Source organism: Gorilla gorilla, chromosome 1 (assembly GCF_029281585.2).
Source record: "Gorilla gorilla gorilla isolate KB3781 chromosome 1, NHGRI_mGorGor1-v2.1_pri, whole genome shotgun sequence".
NCBI lineage: Eukaryota > Metazoa > Chordata > Mammalia > Primates > Hominidae > Gorilla > Gorilla gorilla.
The window spans coordinates 146,279,173-146,301,897 of NC_073224.2; the positions used below are offsets into that span (position 1 = coordinate 146,279,173).

Below are 22,725 nucleotides of genomic sequence, written 5' to 3' on the forward strand. Positions count from 1 at the left end.
ATCATCTCACATAGTTATCCACTTTTTTGTTTTTGTGGCAAGATCAGTTGAAATCTACTCAGCATGAATCCCATATACAGTACAATTGTATTACCTATAGTCCTCATGTTGTCCATTAGAGCTCTAGGCTTGTTCATCCTACGTATCTGCTGCTTTTTATCCTTTGACCTACATCTCCCCATTTCCTCTGCCTTCTGCCCCCATCCCCATAACTACTGTTTTATTCTCTCTCTGTATATTTGACTTTTTAAAAAAATTTCTTCTTTTTTTTTTTTTTTTTTTTTGAGACGGAGTCTCGCTCTGTCGCCCAGACTGGAGTGGGGTGGCGTGATCTTGGCTCACTGCAACCTCCGCCTCCTGGGTTCAAGCAATTCTCCTGCCTCAGCCTCCCAAGTAGCTGGGGCTACAAGCACTCACCACCACGCCCAGCTATTTTTTGTTTTTGTTTTTTTTTTGTATTTTTAGTATAGTAGAGACGGGGTTTCACCATGTTGGTCATGCTTGTCTCCAACTCCTGACCTCAAATGATCCGCCTGCCTCAGCCCCCCAAAATGCTGGGATTACAAGCATGAGCCACCACGCCTGGCCTCTTTTTTTTTTTTTTTTTTTTTTTGAGATGGAGTTTCACTCTTGTTGCCCAGGCTGGAGTGCAATGGTGCGATCTCGGCTCGCCGCAACCTCTGCCTCCTGGGTTCAAGCGATTCTCCTGCCTCACCGTCCCTAGTAGCTGGGATTACAGGCATGCGCCACCACGCCCAGCTAATTTTGTATTTTTAGTAGAGACGGGGTTTCTCCATGCTGGTCGGACTGGTCTCGAACTCCCCACCTGCCTTGATCCTCCCACCTTGGCCTCCCAAAGTGCTGGGATTACAGGCGTGAGCCACCACACCTGGCCCATATGGGGGAATAAAAACACTGGGCACACGGAACAGTAGGATGAATTGCTGAGGTTTTCACCAGGAGTGGGTGGGTAACAGCCAGCGATGAGAAGAGAAGGCTCCGTTCCCTCCATCACCCAGGCACTGGGCAACCTGGGGCAGCCCCTCCACCCACCTAAGCCTCTCTCTTCTTACTGTCAATGTGGGCACGACACAGTTACTGGTGGGGACGTTCTGGGGATTAACCCAGACACCACCAGTGACCAAAAGTGCCACACGTTCCCGTACCCAGTCCTGCCTGCCTCCCACCTCTGCCCTCCCCTGAGCTCTTTGCTTCAGACTTTCACTTTCTATGCTCAAGTAAATCTAGAATTACCACATGTAAATACTCTAACATTCTGGGGCCTGAATTTGACAGGAAAGCATGTGGGAGCTTCTAGACTGAGGTCATGGTGGTATCTCCCACCCCACCACACACACCCTGTTGTGAATACTGCCTGGGAGATGGGGCCCAGCTTAGTAACTTAGTGAATAGGGTGAAATAATGTTGGACGCATTATACTCAATGTAAGAATGCATCGTTCCCCACCATTCTCATATTTATATTTTCTCTTTTCAGGGATCCACATCTTCTGGACCCAACTGTGGAATATGTGAAGGTAGGAAATTAGAATTAAACATGTAGCCGTGACCCTGGGTAGTAGATTTCCCATTTGGAACACAAAGTTGCTAAATAATGCTGCAGCCTGGTTTGTGTAAAAAGCTGATTAGACTCTCCAAAACAACGGGGAGGAAATTTGACTCCCTTAGGCCTTTGGTAAATTTTGTAGGGGTCTCACATCATCCTATTACAGGTACCCTTATCTGGCCTTAGAGCCAGATGTGTTTTAAAATTCAGAGTTTGTTTGTTTGTTTTCCAGAAAGGTAATATGGTACGTATAGTAATACCCCCAGAGAGGTTTGGGGTCAGCACTCCGTAATCACACTCATTATTTTCACAGTGACAAGTAAGAATATTCACACTAAGAGGGATAAATAGATGACAAATGATTTTGTGTAGTTCAGGTCACATTTTGCCACCAAATGAGTTTGCTGCCAAGTAAGGTTTTTTTAATGTTAGTGTTCAGAGTTTTTTGGATTTTGAAGTGTAGATGAGGAATTGTGGACCCATATTTACCTTCAGTGGAGGATCGAAGGCTCCCTGAGATTTTATGAGCCATCTTTTCCATTCCAACAGCCACCCTCTTGTTCAGGGCTAATCTGGGGCCAAGTAGTAATATTAGGTACTTAGTTACTTTCCAGCCGGACTGGCAGTCAATGCTTCTAAGTATTCAACCCTTCTAAATAATGTATTTCTTCGGAGCAGGAAGAAAAGATGCTTTTCACTTCTTCCCTCTGCCTCCTCATTTTCCAGTGTTGCTGTTTGCTTTATTTTCTTTTCTTTTTGAAACTGTATTCTGTCACCTCCTACAGAAGAAAGAAGTCTGATTCTCACATTTGGTTTCTTGGATTTATGACAACATACTTATTTTTTGGGAGAAATCGTGGCAAGAGTTAGAGTTTAGAATCAGGAGTCTCATTCCACCTTCGCTATCCCAAAGGCAGCATCCTAGTTTCAGAGTATGTAGGCATGTCGCTTTTGTGTGTACCCATGCCTTCCCCCAGAGTTCTGCCATTTCCTCCCTCTTCAAAAGACCAGAGGATGGACGGAAGAGGAGGAAGCTCCAGTAGAACCACTTGGCCACTTGGGGCGGTCGTAGTGAGGTTTGTTGGAATGGAGGTGGATATTCTTTTTTCCCATCTCTTATACCTGAATGACAACTGAGCTGTGTTTTCATGGGAGAAAATGTATAATCCTAAACCCGCAGGGCTACCACACCAGAATCTGGCCAGAGCTTTATAAATATGTATCTGTGTCTCTCCCGGATGCATCACATGTTTTGTGCAGGTTGTGCATTGCAAAGTATTAGAGGATGCTATTTGCATAGACTGTGATTTAACTTAACGAAAAATGCACTCTAGAATTCTGCAGTGTGTAACAACAGCCCTTTAAAAATCACTCCATGCCTTGTTTCAGAAATTGGCTATCTCCTACCACGGGCCAGTCTGGCTGTGCTCAGCAAGTGTACTGCCTTCTTCTTACTCCAATACCAGTTTTTTCTTTTACAAAAGTCTAAACCCTTTTAAGATAATTTGGTAGTGCATTCTCAAGCTAAATATAGAGGATTTTGGAATGGCCTGTTTAGGTATTATGCAAACTATTGCATCTCATTTATGAATATCAATCATTGTGAGCTGAGTGGTATTGACAAAGAAGAGATATTGGAGTTGTCAGTGGCTTCTGTTTATCTGGGCTCTCTTTGCCTTCTCCTGACAGTGAGATGTGATGGAACTGCTCTTTGAGGTTCAGAGGGTTCTCCTTTTCAAGAACTTGTTGAGGTATTCCGAAGGGTACCCTTTCCTCCTAACTTGACCTGAATCTAGTCAGAGCCTTATAAATGATGTGTCTGTATCCTTCCTGAATGCACCACTTTTTTTTTTCTTTCTCACTTCACCCTTGGTTTAGAGGGATGGTTTGGGAATGTGTTGAGCCAATGTAGGGTATGTATTTTCATTTGCCTCTATGGACACTAAGGCTCTGAAAGCACATTCATAGAGGTCTCTGACGTAAAGGTCCAAGGGGACCCAGGGACCCATCTTCTTGGGTTGGGTCTGTTGTAGCACTTCTCACACTTAGTTGCCCTGTGGAGCCGGGCTGACCAGTGCCAGGAAGGCCTCATAAGTTGATGCCAGCTGGTGCCTCATGGCTGGAGATAAATCAAGGGAGGTGAGAGAGTTGCAGATAAACTGAGGTGCAGTTTGACCCCCTTAACTTCTTATCTACAATCCGCTTGTGCACTTAATGCCTCTTGAGCTTGGAGAAAAGTAGTTCTATGTGAATTATGTTGTGTCATAAAGGCCCCTTCCAGTAGGTTCAGATTCATTGGCCGAAAAAAACAAGCATCAAGAAGCCAAATTTTAGGACCCATTTTGACTCCAGAATAGGGGGAGTCTTATCCTATCCTGAGTCTCATCCAGGCAGGGGAAGCACCCAGTTGTGGCCAACAGACAGCAGTCCAAATACTGGCAGGAGCTCCAGCCCCAGGTCTCCCTCCCTCCCTGTGTCTTTAAATGCTGCTCCCCTGCTGGGTGCGGTGGCTCACACCTGTAATCCCAGCACTTTGGGAGGCCGAGGTGGGCAGATCACCCGCTAGTTCGAGACCAGCCTGGCCAACATGGTGAAACCCTGTCTCTACTAAAAATACAAAAATTAGCCGGGTGTGGTGGCGGGCATCTGTAATCCTAGCTACTCGGGAGGCTGAGGCAGGAGAATTGCTTGAACCTGGGAGGCGGAGGTTGCAGTGAGCCGAAGTCGCACGATTGCACTCCAGCCTGGGTGACAAGAGTGAGACTCCATCTCAAAAAAAAAAAAAAATGCTGCTCCCCTCCCCATCGGAGACTTTCCAACCATCTTCCCTTGGTTTTTTCAGTGCCCAGATAGAAGAGGGAGGTCTGGGACTGCCTCCTGCCTCCTTGGGTCTGGGAGAGACAAGGTTCTGAGGCTGACCCTCATAGCTCGTGGGGCGAGGGGACTGCAGTGTCATGGCAGGAGAGAGCTGGGTGGAGGAAGAATCCAACATTCAGCTCTGGCAGTTTGTATGTGTGTCCTCCTAGCACCGTGCACCGTTTATGTTGCAGTACGTTCATGCCGGGTGAAAGGGGACCGGTTTCTTGGTTGCTTAGCTACCGGTCGTTCATCCCAAGTGGAATGGAGGAAAATATGCATGGCTGGGAAGCCCCAGGGCTGTTGGGCAGCTCTTTTACCTTGTCCAGCAGGCTGGCCTCCTGCTGGGACTCCTGACAGCACCAAGACCCCAAAGGCTCAATTTGATATTTGGATGTGAGAGGAAAATAAATTGCAGATCCAAAGTAGTCCAGGGATTTGGGGAATCTCATTCCTCACTGTTTCTGTCTCTTTAATTCTGGCACTTACAGGAGAGAATTTTGTTTTTTTTCCCATTTTTCCTAACCTGCTCTCCTCACAATTTTTCCCCCCACAGTAGCTCAGAACACGATCATCTTGATAGTTTGGTTTTAACTTTTGTCTAATCATGAGGTCCTTTTCTGTGGTCAAACGTAATTGATTCTATTTCCCTGCATTGAAAGGAAAGATTTCTTCCAGGTTGGAAAGCCGAACCCTCCAGAGTGGCTCCACCTTCCTGCTGCTGTTTACCATGTAGCTAGTGACTTCGGTTCCTGGCGTACAGCTCTGGAATTTTCCTCTGCGTACCTAGCATACCTTACCCTAGATAAAACCAAACATTATTTTTTAATAGGGGGAAATATCTTTTAGAGCCAATAACCCTAGGCAAAATTATGAAGTAGAATTTTATCTCTATACTGCTCAACCTACTCACTGCCCCATTGCACTTACCCAGATTTTTACTTCGTTAAAACACAGTTACACTGTGTCCAGTTTCTTAGATCACTATCAAGTAGTTGCTTAGAAAATTTGATAAAATAGTAGTGCTAAAATGTTAATAAATGATAACAGCTCCGTGTGTTCCCCTTCCCAGATAGCTGTCCAACAGAGATTCACATCCCCTGAGACCCCCCACCCCAGGGAGGGAGCTGGGTCCACACTCTGGTTCTTTTTGTTTTGAGACGGAGTCTTGCTCTGTTGCCCAGGCTGGAGTACAGTGGCGCAATCTTGGCTCACTGCGACCTCCGCCTCTCGGGTTCAAGCGATTATCCTGCCTCAGCCTCCCGAGTAGCTGGAACTACAGGCGTCCGCCACCACAGCTGGCTAATTTTTTGTATTTTTAGTAGAGATGGGGTTTCACCCAGTTAGCCAGGATGGTCTCGATCTCCTGACCTTGTGATCCACTCACCTCGGCCTCCCAAAGTGCTGGGATTACAGGCGTGAGCCACCGCGCCCCAGCCCACACTTTTGTTCTAATTAGCAATGTGACCCTGGATTTGCCACCTGCTCTCTATGGGTTCCATTGTCCCCACGATAGAAACCTTGGAGTGGGCTATTGTTCCTTCTAGCTTAAGTTTTTAGGATTCTCCATGCCTGGAATAGGCTGGAGAGGAAAATCTTGTAGCCAGTGGTAAGGAGTTCTTAATTGTGCGATATCCCTGTTGATCCTAAGATTGCTGTATTGATTGGAACAGGATACCATTTCATGTTGTATCTTGGATATGAAGACCAAGGTCATGATGGATCATAACTGCCACCACCATGTTCCCAGAAGAGTGGAAGTTACCCCAGCACTCCTGCATTGCTCTGTGATCCATTATGGTTCACTTCTATAACCCCCTTTCAACCTATGAAGCCTAGGCTCACTTCCACTCTTTATCACTCTCTTCCTTTTATTTTCCCCTGGAACTGCATCTTTAAGCTTCAGAAGTTACCCCCGCAACCAGCACTAAATATAAATGTATATTATCTCCTCTGGGTGCGATGGCTCATGCCTGTAATCCCAGCACTTTGGGAGCCCGAGGTGGGTGGATCACCTGAGGTCAGGAGTTCGAGACCAGCCTGACCAACATGGTGAAGCCCTGACTCTACTAAAAATACAAAAATTAGCTGGGCATGGTGGCAGGCACCTTAGGAGGCTGGAGCAGGAGAATCGCTTGAACCTCGGGGGTGGAGGTTGTAGTGAGCCGAGATTGGGCCATTGCACTCCAGCCTGGGCAACAGAGCAAGACTCATCTCAAAAAAAAAAAAATTTTACATTTTCTCCTTCCCCTTTATACCTATATTCCTTTTAGCCTCAAGACTAGTGCTGTTTTGTTTGTTTTGTTTTTTGAGACAGGGGCTTACTCTGTTGTCCAGGCTGGAGTGCAGTAGCAGGATCATAGCTCACTGAAGCTTTGAACTGCTCGGCTCAAGCAATCCTCCCACCTCAGCCCCCTCAAGTAACTGGGACCACAGATGACCACCACCATGCCTGATTAATTTTTTTTATTTTTTATAGAAACAGGGTCTCACTATGTTGCCCAGGCTTGTCTCGAACTCTTGGCCTGAAGTGATACTCCTGCCTCAGCCTCCCGAAGTGCTGGGATCACAGATACGAGCCACCGTGCTGGGCCAAGACTAATTCTTTTTGGCCTCTTCACACACCAGCCCTACAGTTATTTTAGTAAAGAGTTCTTTTCTAGGGGTGGTTTAAGCTGTAGTTTTTTAAGGGAGGAAGTGATTGGCTAGGGCAGGGCTGGGTGATTTTTCTTTTAGAAGAAGTGTTTATTATACATTTTCCATTTTAAAATAAATTGTCCTCAAAAAAGTTACATTAGAAAATATGGTGAAGTAGAAAAAAATATTGGAATGCCTGTTTTTTTTTTTTCCAAATTAGCTGTGAATAGGCAAGTGTTTTTTTGTGGCCAGGCTGTAAACAGCACGCTTGCCCGCCTGTGGACAAAGGCCTGCTCTCCAGGCTACCGCAGTGAGGAAGTGTCCGGACGGAATGCAACCTTTTGTTCCTGGCTAGATTCCTAGTGAACGCATGTCCTCTTTCTTTTGTAGTCAGCCCTGGTGGGTTCTTGTTAGACCCACTGTGAGCTGTAATAGAATGACCTACAGTCTCTGAGCTTGTTGTGCAGGTTAGGAGAAGAAAGGACAAGGCTGCAGCTGTTATCCTGAGTGGGGACAGAGCCCTGCAGCTTCTCCCTTCACAGTGCAGATGACCCCAGAGAAACTCAGGAAGCTGTCCTTTGTGGGGTCAATGCTCTGAAAATTCTCCTTCTCCAAGGGTCTTCTAGGTCTATAGACGTTACAGGCCATCCAAGGCTCAGATCTCAGCAAGGCCATTTCCTGCAGCCGGCTGGGGATATATTAGGTCACCCAGCATATTTAAAAAGGAGTAATTATGCAAATTCCAATGCCAAGAATAAGTGCCCTGGCTGCCGGAGACCTCAGTGGAGAAGGGGTGACGTGACTTCAGCTCCCTTTTTGTGCTCAAGATGGCTGCAGCCATGGTCACAATTAAATAGCTGTCTTTGAGAGAAGCCTTTTCTTCCAGCAGGAAAGCAGGCCAGTCTGCTCTGAATTAGCCAGCTCGCAAAGCCATGAAAGGGACTTACAAAAACAATGGCACGCTGTACATTCCATGAGATTTTAACAAGTTATATGAACCAAATAATGGGCCGATTGGCTGGCTCTGCAGGTTTTTGCCTGAGTGTGCACATTGGCAGAGCCAGCGCCATCCCCTGTGGGACCAGAGATCAAACACCGCCAGCAGTGAATGTAAAACAGCCCTGGCCCGCTCTGGGGCCCACATGCAGAGGGACGAAAGAGAGCTCCCACCCAACTTCTTCCACTCCACCCCGAAAACATTCTCTGCAAATATTCTTGGGAGGTTCGGTGTTACTACAGTTATCAAAAATGCTGAGGTAGGATGTTCCCACATCCTAGGTATGGATGACAGTCTCCCTCATTCAATGGAATCTTATCCTTCAGGTCTATGAAAATGTGGCCATTTATAAAAAGTAAAACCTTATGAAAACACATGTCCGTATAAAAGTCTATATGCATGTTTATAGTGACATTATTCGTAATTGACAAAAACAAAAACTGGAGACAACCCCAAAGTCCTTCAACTGGAAAAAAGTAATACACCCATATAATGGCATATTATTTAACCTTAAAGAGGAATGGACTTTTATTTACTTATTTTTTTAAGAAACAGGGTCTCATTCTGTTGCCCAGGCTGGAGTTCAGTGGTGCAATCATAGCTCACTGTAACCTCAAACTTCTGGTCTTGAGTGATCCTCCCACCTCACTGAGTAGCTAGGACTCCAGGCACTCACTACCACACCCAGCTAACTTGTTTATTTTTTGTAGAGATGGGGTCTCCCTGTGTGCTTGGGCTGGTCTCGAACTCTGGCCTTCCTCCTGCCTTGGCCTCCCAAAGTGCTGGGATTACATGTGTGAGGACTGCTTCCAGCCTAGGAGTGGACTGTTGATATACGCAGAAACACACATTGTGTTAGTCTGTTTTCATGCTGCTGATAAAGACATACCCGAGACTGGGCAATTTACAAAAGAAAAAGGTTTATTGAACTTACAGTTCCATATGGCTGGGGAAGCCTCACAATCATGGTGGAAGGTGAAAGGCACATCTCACATGGCAGCAGACAAGAGAAGAGAGCTTGTGCAGGGAAACTCCGTTTTTTTTGTTGTTGTTGTTGTTGTTTTGAGACAGAGTCTCACTGTGTTGCCCTGGCTGGAGTGCAGTGGCATGATCTTGGCTCATTGCAACCTCCACTTCCTCGGTTCAAGCAATTCTCCTCCCTCAGCTTCCCAAGTAGCTGGGATTATGGGCCTGGGCCACCATGCCCAGCTAATTTTTTTTGTATTTTTAGTAGAGGTGGGGTTTTGCCACTTTGGCCAGCCTGGTCTCGCACTCCTGACCTCAAATGATCCACCCACCTTGACCTCCCAAAGTGCTGGGATTATAGGCATGAGCCACTGCACCCAGCCAAAACTCCCCATTTTAAACATCAGATCTCATGAGACTTATTCACTATCACGAGAACAGCATGGGAAAGACCTGCCCCCATGATTCAATTACCTCCCACCAGGTCCCTCCCACAACACATGGGAATTCAAGATGAGATTTGGGTGGGGACACAGCCAAACCATATCATGCGTGAATCTTGAATACATTACGTTGAGTGAAAGTAGACAGTCTCAAAGGCTACGTACTCTAAAATTACATTTGTATGATATTCTGGAAAAGGCAAAACTTATAGTGACAGAAAACAAATAAATGGTTGAAAAGAGGTTGGAGAAGAGATGAAGTACACCAGGGAGCTTCCGGGGATGATAGAAATAGAAATATCGTGATTGTAGTGGTGGTAGTTACCCAACTGGGGTTGGCTGTCAGCGCTCATGGAATTGTACCGAAAAGGGTGACTTTTGCCGAATGCAAATTATACCCAATAAGCCTGACCTTAAAAAGCAAGCTAGGCTGGGTGTGGTGGCTCACGCCTGTAATCCCAGCCCTTTGGGAGGCCGAGGCAGGTGGATCACAAGGTCAGGAGTTCGAGACCAGCTTGGCCAACATGGTGAAGCCCCTGACTACTAAAAAAATACAAAAATTAGCTGGGCATGGTGGCATGCGCCTGCAATCCCAGCTACTCGGGAGGCGGAGGCAGGAGAATTGCTTGAACCTGAGAGGTGGAGGTTGCAGTGAGCAAAGATTGCGCCACTGCACTCCAGACTGGGTGACAGAGCCAGAGTGTATCAAAACAGACAAAAAAAGGCAAGTTAAAGCCTTGTATTTCGGTCCTTAAGTGCTGCCACCTCAGTAGGAGAAATTTTCCATTTTGAGATGGGCCACACCAGGGAGGCCAGACCCTTGATGAGATGGAAAAAGTGCCGAGCTTGAAGATTTTTGACTGCAGTGGCTCATTCAACAGATATTTTTTAGTATATACCATGTGTTTGTAATTGTTCAGTCAGGTCAGACCAGGTGGGAAGAAAGTGTTACCAGGAGCCTAACCTGAGATAGTCGCAGTGGGAATGGAAAGTTAGGCCACATGCTGAAGGGCTTTTAGAGATAGAATTAAGACCCAGTTATTAGGGAAGCTGAGAGATTCTAACAGGATGTAAATGGTGCAGGTGAGGGAGAGAAGCTAGGGGCAGTTCCTGGGACCACACCAGTACCTAGCATTGTGCCAGAAGCCAGTAAATAGGGAGGAAAGGAGATGTCCATTTGGAAACCTTGTTACCACAGTGACGTTAATCTTCGAGCATTTGTGGATATCTTTAGACCAAGGGGTCAGCAAACTATAGCCTAAGACCAAATCTAGCCCACCACCTATTTTTATATGACCACTAAGCTAAAAGTGGATTTTATATTTTAATATGGCTTTTTTTTTATGTGGAGTTTCGCTCTTGTTGCCCAGGCTGGAGTGCAACCATGCAATCTCGGCTCACTGCAACCTCTGCCTCCCAGGTTCAAGCAATTCTCCTGCCTCAGCCTCCCAAGTAGCTGGGATTATAGGCACCCGCCACCATGCCTGGCTAATTTTTTATATTTTTATTAGAGACGGGGTTTCATCATGTTGGTCAGACTGGTCTTGAACTCCTGACCTCAGGTGATCCACTGCCTTGGCCTCCCGAAGTGCTAAAATGGCTTCTTAAAAATCAAAAGAAGAGTGGCAAAATTACATAAAGTTCCAGTTTTTATGTGCATCCATAGTTTTATTGGAACACAGCAATGCCCATTCATTTATGTATTGTCTGTGGCTGCTTTTCCTATAATGGTGGCATTGAGTACAGATTCTCCTCCACTTACGATGGGGCTACATCCCAATAAACCCATCATCAATTGAAAATATCGTAAGCTGAAAATGCATTTAATACACCTAATCTAGAGAATATTATAGCTTAGCCTACTGAATATTATAGTTTACCCCAGCATCACCTAAGAGTATCATAGTGCATGTTGCTAGGCCGGAAAAGATCACATTTCAAAATTTGAAGTACAGTTTCTACTGAATATGTATCACTTCAGCACCATTGTAAAGTTGAAAATCAGTGGAACCATTGTTAAGTTAGGGCCTCTGTAGTTGTGACACTATGGCCTCAAAAGCCTAACAGAACCTTTTACAGAGTTTTCTGACCCTTGCTCTAGGCTGTTTGCACCTTTGCTGTTTCTGTTTTGCCTTCCCAATAATGCATAACAGGCTTTCAACAAAAGTGAGTCCTTGGGCAAATTTTGTGATCTTGCACAATCACAAGGATAGTGCTTTTGTCACACTGTGCAGGATTTGGACGCATCTCTGCATCTTGTGAAGTGTACCTGTCAGCTCTGAGCATCATCTCTCTGCTGCCCTGGTCGGTTCTGGCATCTTTAGCCCAGATGGATGAACAGGTGTGTGGGGGCAGCATGGGTACTTGAACCCTGACTTCTCCTGCCTGGGGCTTGCGTGGATAACTCCTCAGGCCAGACACTGCTTTGTCCATGCAGCCTGAGATGGGTTTTGTTGTGCCACAAGTCAGAGAGAAGTGACTTCTCACTGGGCCTCCTGAACTTGATGGTTTGAGATAAGGTCAAACCCTGGAGCTGCCCTCTGGAGGTGCTGAAAGGAACATGGTCTGGCCAGTGAGAGGAATAAGACCAGATTTACATTCTGTGTGAATTTGTATTCTGTGCTGCAGGCGTCAGCCTTGAAGCTGAGGCACCATCCTCCCTAGCTCGAGGAAGGATTCTTCTGAGATCCCGAACTGTAGGGATGACTGAGAGACTCAAAAACTAACAGGCAGGCAAGAATTGAAACTGTGGCTTCTGACGGGACTCAGCTCCATATTGGACTTTGAATCTGGTGTGGCCTGTCCACCTCTAACCTCATCTCCTGCCACCCCAATAGTCACTGTCCTCTGCCACCCTGGCTTTCCCTAGTGTCTCTGGGGCTTTGCCTTTCCATTGGCCTGGAAGGTTCTGAGGCAGAATAGCTGAGAGGTTTGGAGTGAGTGCTAGGACACTGCCGTGGGTTGAATTGTGTCCCCCAAAAGTGGTATGTTGAAGTCCTAACCCCCAGTAACTGTGAATGGTGACCTTATTGGGAAATAGGGTCATTGCAGATATAATCAAATTAAGATGAGGTCATATTTGACAAGGATGGGCCCTAATCCACTGACTGGTGTCCTTCTAAGAAGAAGATTTGGACCAGACACAGGTGTAGAGGGAGAAGGCCATGTGAGGACAGACAGAGACTGGGGGATGAGTCTGCAAGCCGAGGAGTGCTAGCAACCACCAGAGGTGAGGAAGAGGCAAGGCAGGCTCCTCCCTGCAACCTTTGGAGCCACTGTGGCCCTCCAGATACTTTATATAGGATTTTTAGCCTCCAGACCTGTGAGACAATAGAAACATTTCTATTTTAAAGTAGCCAAGTTTGTGGTAATTGGTCATGGCAGTCCTGGAAACTAATACAAATCCAGAGCCCTGTTTTAGCCATTTCTTGGTTGTATGACCTTGGGCAAGTTACTGAAGTTCTCTGGAGCTCAGTTTCCTTAACAGTAAATGGGAAGATCGGGGATTAAACAGTGAATACATGTGAAGTTCTTAGTTCTTAGCACAGTGCCCCACATGTACTTAGCACTCTGTGCTAAGTGAATACCAGCTATATGGCTGGTTCATTTGACACATTTCACTGCCTCAGAAGAGCCTTCCCTGACATCCGTACTAAAAGCAGTCCCCAAGTCACTCTCTCATTACTCTGTATATTATCCTCATTTGTCCCAAATTTTATTTGTTTATTTTATATTTTTTGAAACAAGGTCTGGCTTTGTCACCCAGGCTGGAGTGCAGTGGCGCAATCTCAGCTCACTGTAATTTCTGCCTCCCAGGCTCAAGCCATACTCCCGCTTCAGCCTCATGAGTAGCTGGGTCTACAGGCATGCACCATCACACCTGGCTGATTTTTGTATTATTATTTTTTTTTAGAGACCTGGTTTCACCATCATGTTGGCCAGGCTGGTCTCAAACTTGTGAGCTCAAGTGATTCGCCTGCCTTGGCCTCCCAAAGTGCTGAGATTACAGGTTTGAGCCACCACACCCGGCCTTATTTGTTTACTTTTAAAAATAAGACTTCTCACTAGCATGTGAGTCCTGAGGACAAAGACCCTTCTTTTGTTTAGTGAGTGAGCACCCACACCAGATGCACAAGGGCGTTTATTTTAATTTTTAATTTTTGTGAGTACAGAGTAGGTGTATATGAGATATTTTGATACAGGCATACAATGTGTAATAATCACATCAGGGTAAATGGGGCATCCATCACCATTTATCCTTTGAGTTACAAAAAATCCAATTGTACTCTTCAGTTATTTTAAAATGTACACACACTGGGCACGTAAATTTAGGGAAGGGGGAATGAGGTTGTTCTAAAAATTTTATATTTCGCAAAGCAGGTAATGCTGATGTCTCTAAAATTTTTCCAGAAATCCTTCAGTGTTTTTATTTCAAAACAGCAAAGAGGTTCCCACACCTAACCTCAGTCTACCTTCTCTTGCCCACCTGGTACAGGATAAAAACTGTCGGGTTGCTGTTGTCACCTTAAATACTCACATATTTGGGCAGAGATATACACTGTTTTTAAAAGTGTAGTTCTGGCAACTTCTATGACTTAGACCTATCTACTCTTTGGGAGTTCTTGTTAACTATAGGGAGTCAGTAACTTCAACACCAAAACGAGAGGCCTGGATTGCTAGCTTTAGAATCATTTGCTGTTAAGCTCTGCCCTCTAGTGCTCATCAGTGTCACAACAGTTCAGCATTTGGCTACAATTCGGTTTCTAAATATTCTAAGAGCTTTTAATATTAAATGTAATAGCATGTCAGGACTTGTATTCAACTTCAGAAAGAAGAGCTGTGTTTACAATACATGAAAATGCCGATTTAAATTGTCAAGGAATTTTATTATTAGAATTAATTGTCAATGTTCTTGAATGAAGAGCTCTAAAATGCTATGATACTGTATGTAGATTTTGAGATAGGAGGTTTGCATTTGGCCCAAAGTGTTACCTCCGGTAACCAAGAAGTTTCCTGGGAACAACTTGTATTTGAATCGTGATTTGGTATCTGAAAAAACATCTCGGCTTGGCAGGAAGGATGCTGGTATTGGGTAAGGCAGAAGACTCCATGCCTGGGAGACAGGTGTGCCCAGGTTGACTGGAGCAGGAGAGACCAGTGGGAGGAGCCTTGGGAGAAGCAGTAGGTGCTCCATGTTGCTTGAATGGGAAAAGAGATTCCGAGAAGAAGATCACGTTGTTAAGAAATGAGTTTGGGAGGAATTTTATTTATTGCCAAACTATCTAACTACATATAACTTTGCAACTTGCTTTTTTCATTGGACATCATTCCATATTAAACGTATGGGCCTCTTCCCTCCTTCTTTCGAATGGGTACGCAGTATTCCATTGTATGAAATACGGTTATAGTTAACTAGTTCCTTACATTTGGGTTTTGCTAATGTTCTGTTAGAAACAATTTTGCGGTTAGTACATAGTCATTTAGTAAGTATTTGTTGAGTCTCTTCCCTGTGCTGGTCACTGTTCCAGGGGCTGAGGATACAGCAGTGAACAAAACAATATCCCTGCCCCTGTGGAGCTTTTACTCTGGGGGTGGAGGACTGGAAAGACAATAAGAAAGACAGTCAAGTCAATCCTGTTAGCTGACGATGAGTGCTTAGCAGAAAAGATGCATCAGGGAAAGGAGCTATGAAAGTTGGAGTAAGGGGACATTAAATTTTAGATAGGGTGACCAGGGAAGGCCTCACCAAGAAGGTGACTTTTGAGTGGAAATACAAGTCAACTGTGATGTCTAAGGGGAAGAAGAAGGGCAAGGCTTTGAAGCCAGGGTCCAACTCTTCCATGGAGGAATGAGGAGGCCAGAGGCTGGAGCTGGTGAAAGCGGCTGGAGCTGGTGAAATCAGCTGGTGTTAGAGTGGCAGAAGGTGATGTGCGAGGGATTGTGTGTCAGTGTAAAGACTTCAGTTTTTTCTGGAATGAGATGGGAGGCATCTCAGGTTCACTTTGGCTTCTGTGTTGCTGCTAGACTGCAGGGGACAGGGGCAGAAGCAGGGAGACCAGTGAGGAGGCTACTGTGATTGTCCAGATGAGAGATGATGGTAGTTTGGACCTGTGAGAGCAGGGGAGGTGGTAAATAAGGGGGTTCTAGGAATGTAACGTGAAGGCAGAGCCATCAGCACTTCCTGATGGATTGGACATGAGGTGGGAGAAGAGAGGAGCCATGCTTGACACTGGTAGGATGGTGCTGTTGTCAGTGGAGGTGGCTTGGTGTGCGTTAGTGTAAGAATTTTCAGAAGATAAAAATCTAGGAGTAGAATGATTCAGCGTCACATAATGGGTCAAAATAAAACTTCTTGGCAACTGAAAGTTTTTTTTATTTGTTGTTTCTTACATTTTTCTCAGTTTCTAATTTTTTTCTAATAGTGTTTTTATGATAGTTACTTATAAAAATAAAAACACCCCTGTAATTATATCCCTTAGTCTACTCCATAGGTAAGATACTGAAAACGTATGGCTCAATCAAAATTATGTAAAGCAAGTAACTTAAATATTAGAGCAGAAGTTCTTAAATTCTTTTGTCTCAAGACTTCTTAAATTATTGAGGACCCTAAAAAGTTTTTGTTATGTGACATCTAGCTATTGATACTCATCATGTTAGAAATTACAATGGAATATTTTAAAATGTTTATTTAACTTATTTTTACTTGATGAGCATTTCATGTAATTCATTTAAAAATAAGAATAAACCCATTATATACCAGTGAATGTACATTTGTGGTAAGAATGACATTGTTTTACATATTTGCACATCTCTTTAGTGTCTGATAGAACACAACTTGATTCTTATATTTGCTTCGGTGTTCACTCTGTTGTTTTGTGTTACTTTGGTTGAAGTCTCAAATAATGTGGCCCTGCACAGGTATGCAGTTCAGAAAGGGAGGAGTATTTTAATAGCCTCTTCAGATCATTATAGTTGTTGGTCTTTGATACTAGAGTTCAACAAGTTGTAGTTCCTTAAAGGTTAACTGCAATGTGGACTCTGAAATCCTGTCAATGAACTTGTTTTATTTCCTTAAAATTCAATTTGAATGGATCTCTCTTGCAATTTGAATGGATCTTTTACCCATGCATGAGTTTATATCATCATGCATTGGCTATTTGAAAAATATTGGTTTACGAGTTATGCAGATCTTATAGATGTTACATATTTCAGTATGTAATATCAGAACTCACATTCATTAATATGACCACCAATCTCATCAGAAAAATCATTAAAATATTGGAAAGCTGTCAAACTCATGTGGTGAATACAAGTTTTCCAAAATTCTAATTTTCACTTGAAACCTGGAATTTTATCATTGGCAACAAACACTGTCTGTTGTTTTCCTTGAAGTAACAGGCTCACTTTGTTCGTTTTTCAGAAAATGGCTGCCAAATAAATACCCGAGTCTGAATAACCAAGTTTGTCAGACATTCTTTGAAGTAAAAATTGTGCTCTACGAAAAAGCAGCTAGTTGAGCCCACGATTCAATTGCACAGTTGCTTTTCCTTCACACAAACTCTGTGCTTGGAAACGCAGCAGAATTGTTGTCTGTGCATGTCATGTTGCATTGTATAGAATACTAAAGAGACATGTACTCGAGGGCCCATATTTAATAAAGTGAGTAATTCTCTCTGCTTCATCAAAGACTTCTAGGTGCAACTGGCTATTTTTCTTCAATTCTTTGAGCCAGTGGGAGTCAAGAGTGCAATGGCCCCTGGTAGAGTTTGGTGCCTCTGCCTTGCTTTGTGCTGAGGCACCAGGAATTCACCCATCATAGCTTTTGCACCACCAGTATAAATGTCAACCCAGTGAAACCGGCAAAAAATGTCTCTGTATTATTATGAAAATAAGTTTTGACCTCTCAGACCCCCAGAAGACCCCCCAGCCTGCAGATCAGCCTGTGGAACACACTTTGAGCACCATTGTACCAGAGGGTCTTTTGCTACTTAAGAGACTAAAAGCTGCAAAAACACTTAAAACACAAATAATCCCCTCTTGTTTATCTAAATCCATATTTATTTCTCTAGCAAAGTTTACTTTTAAGCTCAGCTTGCCCAACAGTTGCATTTACATTTAAAGAGACTTGTTTTTAATGTAGGAAAGACATTAAATTTTCATTTAAAAGTAAGGAAAAAATTGAGAGTCAATCCTTGAAGTAAGGGTTCTCAATTGTGGGCCTGTTCCTTGCAGTGGAGTGGATTGTGACACCTCTGGAAATGCTAACTCTATGTAACATAACCAAGTCATGATATACTGTAAAGATCTGGTTGCTCATCATATACTATAAAGTGCTAGGCCAGAAGCAATTGTAACTCTCCTGTCATTGCTTTATATTAAAACTCTGAAAACCCCAAGCTTGAGGAGGCCAAGGCTGGGTTATGGCAAGGTGCTCTGCCTGAGTATGCAAGTGTAGTCGAGGGAGAAATTTGTTGCAGGGATCCATTTACTTGGGCAGGCTGGAAGTGCGCATTCTCCTGATCCTTAAGCTTTTATTAATTGCTGCAGCCTTGGCTCCTTCTATGCTCCCAGTGTGGATTTGCTGGCTGAGCTCCATCCGTCCTTTATGTGAATGAAGATAAGGATGTGTCAGACCCTGGGAATGAGAACATGCTGTTTGGCCCTTCAAGGCAATTTCCTTTTGAGTCCCAGCCCTCTCCAGATGGCATCTAATTGTTTCTTGAATGACCTCAGTGTCCAGGCTGCAGGAACCTGGTCTGAGAAGCCATTTCACATATTTATTAGCCTGTGGATGAGAACTTACTATATAAAGCCCCCATTCACACTCTCAAAAGAGCTTTTTGTACAGAAGAAACAAGGAAACTGATGGACTGTTTCCTGTGACCACCAGTCTTCAGCCGGATTCTTATTTTTACCAGGCCCAGGTGGGTGTATTTTGAAGGGGTCTGTGTGGTCCAGCTGAATCCATCCTGGTTCAGTGCCCTCCTGTCTGTCTCCTCATGGTCTCTACATGAAAGCCTTGACAGAATAGAGTCAAGTCCCCTTACCTCCTGGTTTCAGGATTACTTGAACAGAGTACAGGTAGTGTGAGTTGGGAATTACTGCATTCTGGAAGCCTCTCCCAGTTTGGAATCCCAGCTAGTTCAAAGTTTGAGAGAGTAAAATGACTCTTTTATTTTTGAGATGGAGTCTTGCTCTGTCACCCAGGCTGGAGTGCAGTGGTGCAATCTTGGCTCATTACAAGCTCCGCCTCCCGGGTTCACACCATTCTTCTGCCTCAGCCTCCCGAGTAGCTGGGACTACAGGCGCCCGCCACCATGCCTGGCTAATTTTTTTGTATTTTTAGTAGAGACGGGGTTTCACCATGTTAGTGAGGATGGTCTTGATCTCCTGACCTCGTGATCCGCCCTCCTCGGCCTCCCAAAGTGCTGGGATTACAGGCATGAGCCACCGCACCTGGCCGTAAAGTGACTCTTAGGGCCAAAGTGGGAAGCAGCCGTAATTCAGCCAGAGGCTGGCAAGGCTGGCTCACACGGTGAGGAGCATGACTTCTGTGTGGCCTGTCATCCCTCACACCTCTGCAGTTCTGAACTATTTTTGGAGAGACAGGGAAGGGCCCCTACCTTCTTGCAAATACCATGAACAAGAGCCACGTCTCTAGAAATATGCATGCACACTTACTGCACATCTTAGTTCCAGGTGTTTGTGGACCCCAGGTTGAGAATCCCTGAGCTATCTCCAAATGTTCAGTGGGCCCCTATCATGTTCAGGCATTCCAATGATGACAATAAGACATGGGTCATGAGGCCAACAGACAAGGGCACCAGTCATTTTAATGAGTGCTTCAGTAGCTGAACCCTGGAGGACAGGGTTGGAGCTAGGGCTTCTTACTGGGGTAGGTAGAATAATAGCAAGGGGAGAAGGAAACCCCTACGGACCCACACAGACTGAGAGCAGGGGCTCCCAAACTTCCAGGCCATGTCCACCTAAGGACTGTCTAAGGAGCACATTTGGGAAGATTTGAATGTGATTTGGAGATGATGTAAACGTCCTGTCCTTTGACCTGGAAAGAAGTCATGAGGGTTGCCCTCGCAGGTGACTGTACCGGGAAAAGCTCACCTGGCCTCAGTAAGGGAATGTCTCAGCCAGTACCTCTAAATTGGGTCCTGTGGCCTTCCACGTAGCAGAATAGCCTTTTGGAAACATCCTCCAGGAGCTGAGGATGGTGCTGATGCCACATAAGCAGGGCTGAGAATGCAGTTGGTTTGTGCTTTCCCCTGGCTGGGAGGTGCTGGGTGTGGGAGCAGAACTCACCCCTACACCAGTAGCACAGTACATTCCAACAACATGAATCCCTCTCCCTCTTCCTAGAGGCAAATTCGTGTATCGTTATCCTTGAAAACTCAAGGCAACTCAATTATTTCCACGGAAGTCCCTGGAATAGACTGCAAAACACCATTAATTTCCATTCATTGCTGACACATGAGTGTACAACCCTATTATTAACGGGTGTATAATATGCATGTTTTCATGTAACATCAGTTCATGTTGGCTCCTTGTAGCGTTTCTCAGATACAGAGATCACATTTTATACACATAATCTCCAACAGAGCCAGACACGGTATGTTACATCTCCATCTCAGGTTTTAATCTTACACTGATAAGGTGAGCCTGTAAACCCAAATTGATGGTGTGAGCTAGGAAACTTACCTCTGGGAAGGGCAGGGGTGGAGTGGCCTGGGTTGATGACTACTTCTGGGAAGGAAAACATTTTTAGGACCTTAGTCTCTTGCATCTGCCTCTCTAAGCACTTTGACCACATTCTCTTCCATCAGCTTCTTTATGCAGTGAGGGCCTGGCTGTGGGCTGCTCTAGGCTTATATTCTTAAAGCTTGTGGTCCAAGGGGAAAAGGGGATGTCTCTCTCAGCCCTAGTTTGAAAAGTCTCAGGGAAGGACTCTGTTTGGTCTCATGTCATTCACCTGCTTACTCTTGGACCATTCAGTGTTCAGTATTCTGATTGGCTCACACATCCATTAAAAGGATGAATACACATGCTACTCAGTAAAGCTTTTAAATATAATAGCCACCACCTGCTATCTATACCATTCCCCCCCCCCTTACATTTTTAGGATCAGAAGTATATTCTGCTATATTTCTATTATCTCTATTCAGGATACATATATAAAATGTTGAGACATGAATGCTAAGTTTTGCGAAAAAAAAAAAAAATCTTTTCGAGTCCTATTCCCATCTTTCCCTAGTTTATCTCCCTCCTGGTTTATGTACTGGATACCCATTGCCTCCAAGTTTGCCAGATTTGCTGCTGTTACAGAGAAGTTATGGGCAGGGGGTGGGGATGTCCAGAGGGGCTGTGGATCCCCAGCCCATCTATAGCTTGTCCTTGGACGGATTCCCACATCTTATCACAAGTGACCCAACCGGGAGTCCTGGTGTTCCTGGATAGTTACCCAGATGGGTTTCTGCTGCTCTCCCTAGTAATTCTCCCTTCCTCCACCCAGCCCTTCCACCCATTTGGATATACACTGCAAGGCGTACCCAAATCTTTGAGCCACTGGCAAAGGAATTTATTGTCCCCACCTTGGCACCAGGAAGGGCAAATATTGATCTTCTGGATGTCACTCCTGCAGACAGCATTATGCTTGGCAGTTGACTACGTTAGGAAGTGAAGAAACTGGCCGGCAGTCAATGAGGTCCTTCCATGCACAGAACCCTCTGAATTGGCCTCTTCCTGTAGAGGAAGGGGTACTGTTTGTGTTTCCATGTGACAAAGGCGGTCCCTTAGCCCTTCTTGTGCAGCAAGCCTTTGTTGCCTCCTGGTTCTTCTCAGATTCTGATGTCAGCATCCATCTCTCCCAGCCCTGCCCTTTCCTTTCAGCTGTGAGTGGAATAGGACCTCTGATGGACTATTGCAGATGAGATCTGCTGCCTGTGTTGCCAAGAGTATCTGTCCCTCTGTTGGAGGGAGGTCTGCCTTTCAGATTTGCATAAGATAAAGCACTTCTGGTGACCAGGTGTTCTCCGTGCTTCCCTCATCACACCAGATAGAGCCAGCCATTCTGATTCATTGTTGTTTTAATCATTAACTTTAAGAGCTGTTTGATCCCACATGTGAAATGGAGATAATAATACTCCTCTCCTAGTGTGACTATGAAATAGGACACCATGGTAAAAGTTCTCTGTAGAAGTGCTGGCTCCTGGCCTGGCATGGTGGTTCACGCCTGTAATCCCAGCACTTTGGGAGGCCTAGGAGGGTGGATCACAAGGTCAGGAATTCAAGGCCAGCCTGGCCAATATGATGAAACTGTGTCTCTACTAAAAATACAAAAATTAGCCCATCTCTACTAAAAATACAAAAATTAGCCACGCATGGTGGCGGGTGCCTGTAGTCCCAGCTACTTGGGAGGCTGAGGCAGGAGAATCACTTGAACCCGGGAGGCGGAGGTTGCAGTGAGCTGAGATTGCGCCACTGCCCTCCAGCCTGGGCGACAGAGTGAGACTCCATCTCAAAAAAAAACAAAAACACTCACCCACTGAGTGAAGGAGTTCCCGTGCTGGTTAAAGCTGCTCCAGCGGCCATAAGGAACTGCAATACTACTTGCCTCAAGGCTGTCTATCCCCTCCTCTTACCAGCCACATCCCTGCTACAACCCAGGTGTGTGCAAGGTGGCCAGCCAGGGTGCTTTATCGGTCCGTACTCACTTCTGTGACCACCAGGGTATTCTCACCTCCCTTCCCACATGCCACTGAAAGTCTTTCTGGATCAGAAGGAATTTTTTGGTCACGTGACTCTTTGAAATTGGGTAAAAGTCATAACCCCTCTCCTCAATGAACACAACAATTTGTATACAGTTTCTAGTGGCCCATGGAAGCCCCAGTCCACCCCTAGGTTCAGAACTCCTCATCTGGACTGATTCTCACAGCTACTTTGGCAGGATGCAGAATTATCCAGTACGTCACTCAGATGGTAATGCCCATGATCAGCTTATGACCATGAAAAAGAGATATTTTCCCACTGAAATATTTTGTTTGCATGGCTAGAATTTGCTTGACAACAGAAAAGCGATTGATAAGACCATTTTCTCTCCAGGCTGGAATGGGTGGGGTTACTCCTGACTCCACTTCTCACCTGGTACTGACCCCGCCCTCCACCCCTGGGTTCCTGCCTTCCTAGGCGGGTGATCCCTTGCAGGCAGGTTCTTCCACTCAGCCACTTGGCAGCCTTTCTAGGTGGAGATAG

General features: G+C 45.1%; 1 protein-coding gene across 1 annotated transcript in view; it reads left to right on the forward strand.

Moving 5' to 3' along the window:
• Nucleotides 1-22,725, forward strand: part of BCAR3 (BCAR3 adaptor protein, NSP family member) — a 119,449-nt gene that overhangs the window by 37,392 nt on the left and 59,332 nt on the right. Inside the window, exon 3 of the mRNA XM_063696895.1 lies at nt 1,498-1,537. Coding sequence (XP_063552965.1) covers nt 1,498-1,537 — 40 coding nt within the window. The remainder of the gene's footprint in view (nt 1-1,497; nt 1,538-22,725) is intronic.